At 49.6% G+C, this 6,487-nt stretch overlaps 1 protein-coding gene across 1 annotated transcript; it reads right to left on the bottom strand.

Moving 5' to 3' along the window:
• Nucleotides 1–3,119: 3,119 nt before the first annotated feature.
• LOC142625098 (uncharacterized) lies at nt 3,120–4,315 on the bottom strand. The gene is made up of 2 exons (XM_075798806.1): nt 3,782–4,315; nt 3,120–3,158 (listed from the first exon to the last, which is right to left on the bottom strand). The coding sequence occupies exons 1-2, from the start codon at nt 4,313–4,315 to the stop codon at nt 3,120–3,122; spliced, it is 573 nt and encodes a 190-aa protein (XP_075654921.1).
• Nucleotides 4,316–6,487: the final 2,172 nt, after the last annotated feature.

A 6,487-nucleotide genomic window follows, 5' to 3' on the forward strand; every position in this document is an offset into this window, starting at 1 on the left:
TTCTTGTCTTTATCCTGACGTTGTTTCTTTCTAACCCTTATTCTTTGCAGAAATGGAGTCAGCTAAGCAAAGGGTCAGAGCTGCAGCTGCGGCTAAGAAAAAACAGCAAGAGAAGGCTGGGGGCGAGTTAACCCCACCGTCAGCCCTCAGGCCCGTTGAGAAGGCCGCGGCCAAGAGAAAACCTGACGGCAGGGTAGACCGTCCGGGGAAGAAGGTTGCCCCCACTCCTAGGGACCAGTCATCTCGAAGGCCGTCGCCTCCCAGGTCTGTTCACGGGGCAGGCAAGGGTCCGATGACCTCGTCAGGGCCCGTTGTCCAAGGATCCGTACGCCGTCTGCTGACCCACAAGGATTATGCTGTAGAGGTGACGGAATCCATTTTAAAGGATGAGGAGACGGATCCTTGTGCGGAGCAAACTACTGACGAGATAGGGGCGTCAGCCCTTTTTGACCTCACTAGGGTATGTGTCTCTTTTTACTTTACTTTTGGTGTTCGATCAGTCTTAATCATCCTGACGTTGTTCTATCTTTTTTAATGTAGGCTATGGTTCGCGTGAAGGCCTTGTCGAATAGGTGCTCTGCCAAGGAGGGGGTGATCACCCGTCTGAACGAGCGCGTCAAGTACCTAGCTGACGGTCAGGCGCAGTTCAAGGAGGCGAACAAAATCTTGGGCACGGAGCTGAAGGACTATAAGGAGAAGCTGACGGAGGAAACCCGTCGCCGGGAGTTGGAGACGGAGGCCAAGGTGACGGCGGAGAAGGAGTTGAGATCCATCCTAGTCCAAGTGGAGACGGCTAGGAACGACGCTGTGACGGAGTTCAAAGATTCGTCGGCCTTTATAGACGCTTGCGCTGCCTACTACGGTGACGGGTTCGAGGACTGCTTGAAGCAAGTAAAATCCGTCTACCCGGACTTGGATCTGTCAAGGATTTCAATGGATGAGTCCATCCCGTCAACCCCTGCAGGCGACGTCGTCCATGAAGATGCTGATGACAATAATCAGAGAGACAACAGCGTCGTCCTTGCCCAGCCAGCTGCGGATCCCACCGTCACTCTGACTCCAAATCCTCACAATGGCGAACCAAATGCCGTCAGCCCTTCTCTCTCTTGTGTCCAGCCTTTCACTGCTGAAGATGATGGACAACACTGACGCCCTCTCATGAGATTAAAACCCCTTTTTTTTTTTTTTTTGAAGAACTGTAGACGAAATTGTAGTACTTGGCGCCCATTTTTCTGGGCTTTTGTAAAGACATTGCCTATTTTAATTTTAATGTCGTTTTATGCTTCAAGCATGTGTTTTTTTTTATTAAGTTAAAATTGTCCGTGATGAACTCGTCAGCTTAAGGGTGACGGTATTTTTCTTCAATCCAATTTTTTGAATTAATGACGGCGTCAGCTTCTTTTTCAGCGAATCTAGCTCGATGTATTCATTTGGCAATACGCCCATTTTTCTACGAACGATGCCGTCAGCTAACTTTGAACATAACACCGTTATTATGAACATAATGCCGTCACTTTGAACATAACGCCGTCACCTTGTTGCATCATGGCACGGTGACGAGCTCAAGAGGGAACATATCAGTATTTTATTGCCCTTGTACATCTTATGCGCTTGGTGGTAAGGCCTTATAGCAATGAGGTCGTCCACCTTGTTGTCCTTAGATTGGGATCATCCACTTTGTGGATTTTAGGTGTAAGATTGTCCACTTTGTGGACTTATTTACGACGCCGTCCACTTTGCGGACTTAGATGTAGATCGTCCACTTTGTGGACTTAGAGGCAGACCGTCCACTTTGTGGACTTATAAGCAGGTCGTCCACTTTGTGGACTTGGATGTAGGTCGTCCACTTTGTGGACTTACAAGCATGTCGTCCACTTTGTGGACTTAGATGTAGGCCGTCCACTTTGTGGACTTAGACGTAGGCCGTCCACTTTGTGGACTTAGAGGCAGACCGTCCACTTTGTGGACTTATAAGCAGGTCGTCCACTTTGTGGACTTGGATGTAGGTCGTCCACTTTGTGGACTTACAAGCATGTCGTCCACTTTGTGGACTTAGATGTAGGCCGTCCACTTTGTGGACTTAGACGTAGGCCGTCCACTTTGTGGACTTAGATGTAGGCCGTCCACTTTGTGGACTTATAAGCAGGTCGTCCACTCTTGGACTTAGACGTAGGCCGTCCACTTTGTGGACTTATAAGCAGGTCCACTTTGTGGACTTATAAGCAGGTCGTCCACTTTTGGACTTGGATGTAGAGGACCTGTTGTTTTCTTCAAGACATAAAAAATTCACTAGTCGTTTCTGAATGGACCTCCTCTTATTATGATGAATGCATAAGTAAAATTTTGTTCAAAAATAGGAAAGATAAGTTTTCAGCCCTTTGGACTTAAAATATACTGTAGACAGGAATAAGCTAAGACAAATAATTAAGGATCATAAACTGGTAATGAGGAGTAACGTTCTGCTTGCTATCTTCTACTGGTAGTACTTTCTGAGGTGCTCTGCGTTCCATGGGTGTCGCAGCTTCTGCCCGTCAAGCGTCTCTAGGTGATAGGTGCCCTTTCTTTGCCATGATATGATCTTGTAGGGTCCTTCCCAGTTCGGGCCGAGCTTTCCTTGTGTGGGATCTCTGGCTGCGCCCATTACTTTCCTTAAAACAAGGTCTCCGACTTTGAAGTCTCGGTGCTTGACTCGGGAGTTGTAGTGCTTGCTTACGAGGTCCTGGTATCGCGCGAGCCTCTGCTCAGCCACCGCCCTCACTTCGTCAATTAGATCCAATTGTAAACGAAGCTCTCGATCATTTCTTCCCTCGTCGTGATTGGCCACCCTATAACTTGTGAGCCCTATCTCGGCTGGGATGACCGCTTCACTTCCGTACGTCAGCTGGAAAGGGGTTTCTCCTGTAGGGGTTCGCACTGTCGTTCTGTAAGCCCACAACACGCTGGGTAGCATCTCAGGCCATACGCCCTTTGCCCCCTCGAGCCGAGTCTTGATGATTCGAAGCAAGGATCGGTTGGTGACTTCTACTTGTCCATTTGCCTGAGGATGGGCTGGGGAAGAATAATGGTTCTTGATTCCTAACTCTGAACAGAAGGCTCGGAAGGAGTCGTTGTCAAATTGTTTACCGTTGTCCGAAATTAAGACCCTTGGAATTCCGTACCTGCAGACAATGTTTCTCCATACAAAACCCCTTACATTCTTTTCAGTGATTGTGGCTAGGGCTTCAGCTTCAACCCATTTGGTGAAGTAATCGATGCCGACGACGAGGAACTTCAGCTGTCTTGCTGCCATCGGGAATGGTCCCATGATATCCAACCCCCATTGGGCGAATGGCCATGGGGCAGTTATGGGGGTCAATTCTTCTGCAGGTTGCCGAGTGATGTTGCTGAACCTTTGACACTTGTCGCAAGCTCTCACATAAACCTGGGCGTCATTTTGCATTGTTGGCCATTAGTACCCGGACGTATTCAGCTTTTGTACCAACGACCGTGATCCAGAGTGGTTGCCGCATATCCCCTCGTGTACTTCTCTCATAACATAGTCTGCTTCTTCGGGGCCTACGCACCTTAGATATGGTCGAGAAAAGCCCCTTTTGTAGAGAACGTCCTTTATCAAGACAAACCGTGCAGACAGGACCTTCAGCTTCCTGGCGGCCTCCTTTTCATTAGGCAACGTGCCATCTTTTAGGTAGGAGATCAGGGGCGTGGTCCAATTGTTTTCGGAACCAATTTCCTGTACGCAGACAACGTCAATTAATGGTGAGGACTGAATGAAAGAAAGTACCTTGTCGATGGGGGTCATAGTTTCCGCAGATGCGGCTTTGGAAAGTCGGTCGGCATGTTCGTTTTCTCCTCTTGGAATTTGGACTATTTTGGCTTGCAGCCCGTCCATCCTCTTTTTTGCTTGTTCCCAGTACCTCCTCATTTTTTCACCTTTGCACTCGTACTCGCCGTTTACATGGCTTGTGACGACTTGGGAGTCGCAATGAACAACCACGTTTGTGGCTCCTACAACTTGAGCAAGGTCTAGACCTGCTATCAGGGCTTCATACTCAGCTTCATTGTTAGTTGTAGGGAAATCGAGGCGAATCATACATTTGAGCTCGTCGCCTTCCGGAGAGTTAAGCACGACCCCTACCCCGCCAGCCTTCTTGTTGGATGACCCGTCAGTGAAAATGCCCCATTGGGGAATCTTTTCCTCTTCGCCTTCCGCGTTGGTGAACTCAGCAATGAAGTCAGCCACTGCTTGTCCCTTGATGGCGACGCGGGGGCGATATTGTATGTCAAATTCACTTAGCTCTACGGACCACAGCGCCATCCGTCCGGCAGCCGCAGGGCTGCCCATTGCCCGCCGCAAAGGTTTGTCAGTTAGGACGACTATTGTATGGGCTTGAAAATATGGCTTGAGCTTACGGGCCGCTGTAACCAAAGCGAAGGCAAGTTTCTCCATGGGGGGATATCTCTTCTGCACCGTGCAATGCCTTGCTAGCATAGTACACTTGTCGTTGGACCTTATCGTCTTATCTAATTAGGGCCGCGGCGGCTGATGGGGAAACGGCCAGATAGAGGAACAGTTCTTCTCCTGGTTGCGAGGGGCTCAGCAATGGTGGGGAAGAGAGGTAGGCTTTTAAATCTTCGAACGCTTGCTGACACTCGGCAGTCCATTCAAAGGATTTTTTCAATGTTCGGAAAAAAGGTAGACACCTGTCTGCAGACTTCGACACAAACTTGCTAAGCGCGGCGATCCTACCATTGAGGCTTTGTACTTCCTTGATATTCTTAGGAGGGGCCATCCCCATAATGGCCTGAATCTTGTCCGGGTTGGCCTCGATCCCTCTTTGGGACACCATGTATCCCAAGAACTTTCCTGCCGTCACTCCAAAGGCACACTTGCTTGGGTTGAGCTTCATGTTGTAGGAGTGAAGAGTATCAAATGTTTCCTTAAGATCCTCCAGATGAGCTTCTTCCTCTTGGCTTTTGACCAGCATGTCGTCGACATACACCTGGACGTTTCTTCCAATCTGCTGTGCAAACATCTTGTTCATGAGCCTCTGATAGGTTGCGCCAGCGTTTTTCAGGCCGAAGGGCATGACCTTGTAGCAAAAAAGACCTTGGCTTGTTACGAACGAAGTCTTCTCTTGATCAACCTCAGCCATTCGAATCTGGTTATACCCGGAGAATGCATCCATGAAGCTTAACAGTTGATGTTTGGCCGTAGAATCCACCAGGACGTCGACCCGCGGGAGGGGGTAGCTATCTTTGGGGCACGCCTTGTTTAAGTCCGTGAAGTCGACGCACATCCTCCATTTCCTGTTGTTCTTTTTGACCATCACGACGTTCGCCAACCAGTCGGGGTAATACACTTCCCTGATAAATCTCGCTTCCTGCAATTTGCGGACTTCTTCCGCTATTGCTTGGTCTCTTTCTTGGGCGAAGGTTCTTTTCTTCTGTCGGACGGGCGGGAAGGATGGTGACACGTTCAACCTGTGCACCATGACTGACGGGTCGATTCCCGGCATGTCTTCGTGGCTCCATGCGAATACATCTTTGTTTTCTTTCAAGAAAGTTGCAAGTTTCTGACGTACCGCTGGGTCGGCCAAGGTTCCGACTTTTGTCGTTCGCTCCGGGTGGGCTTCGTCGAGATGCACGTCTTCGAGCCTTTCGACGGGTTCTGTCACCACCCGACGTTCTTCTATGTTCATGGCTTGAACGTGATCGTCCATCTCCATCATGGCCACGTAACATTCTCGTGCGGATACCTGATTTCCTCTTAATTCTCCAATTCCGTGATCAGTAGGGAATTTTATCATCAAATGGTATGTCGAGGTTACAGCTTTCCATGAGTTGAGGGTTGGACGTCCTATGATGGCATTGTAAGCCGACGAGCAATCGACTACCAGGAATGTTACGTTCCGGGTGACCTGCTGTGGGTAGTCTCCAACGGTTACTGCTAAAGTGACAGTGCCCAGCGGATGCACCCTCGCCCCTCCAAAGCCAATGAGTGGGGCATTAACCGGAGTTAGTCGCTCCCTTTCAATTCGCATCTGTTGGAAAGCGGGATAGTAAAGGATGTCTGCTGAACTACCGTTGTCTACGAGAACCCGGTGTATGTTGTAATCTCCCGCCTGTATGGTGACGACCAAAGCGTCGTCATGGGGGTGATGGAGGCGCTGGGCGTCTACTTCCAAGAATTCAATGGGGGGATTTCCAATCCGTGGCCTTCCAGGCGCAGGACTTGCCGATTGGACGTTCTGGACCGCTCTGATGTATGTCTTTCGGGCTTTCTTGGAAGATCTGGCCCTTGCGGTGCCTCCTAGAATCATCCTTATGTCTCCTATGGGTTGCCTGGGGCGATCATTATCTCGCCGAGGGGCTTGATTTTATGGCGGGTCTGCCCTCTCTTTGTTGACAAACCTCTGTAACCTCCCTCGCCTAATGAGGGCTTCTATTTGCTGTTTCAGGTCGTAGCAATCGGCGGTGTCATGGCCGT

This window comes from Castanea sativa, chromosome 1 (assembly GCF_040712315.1).
Source record: "Castanea sativa cultivar Marrone di Chiusa Pesio chromosome 1, ASM4071231v1".
Classification (NCBI taxonomy): Eukaryota; Viridiplantae; Streptophyta; class Magnoliopsida; order Fagales; family Fagaceae; genus Castanea; species Castanea sativa.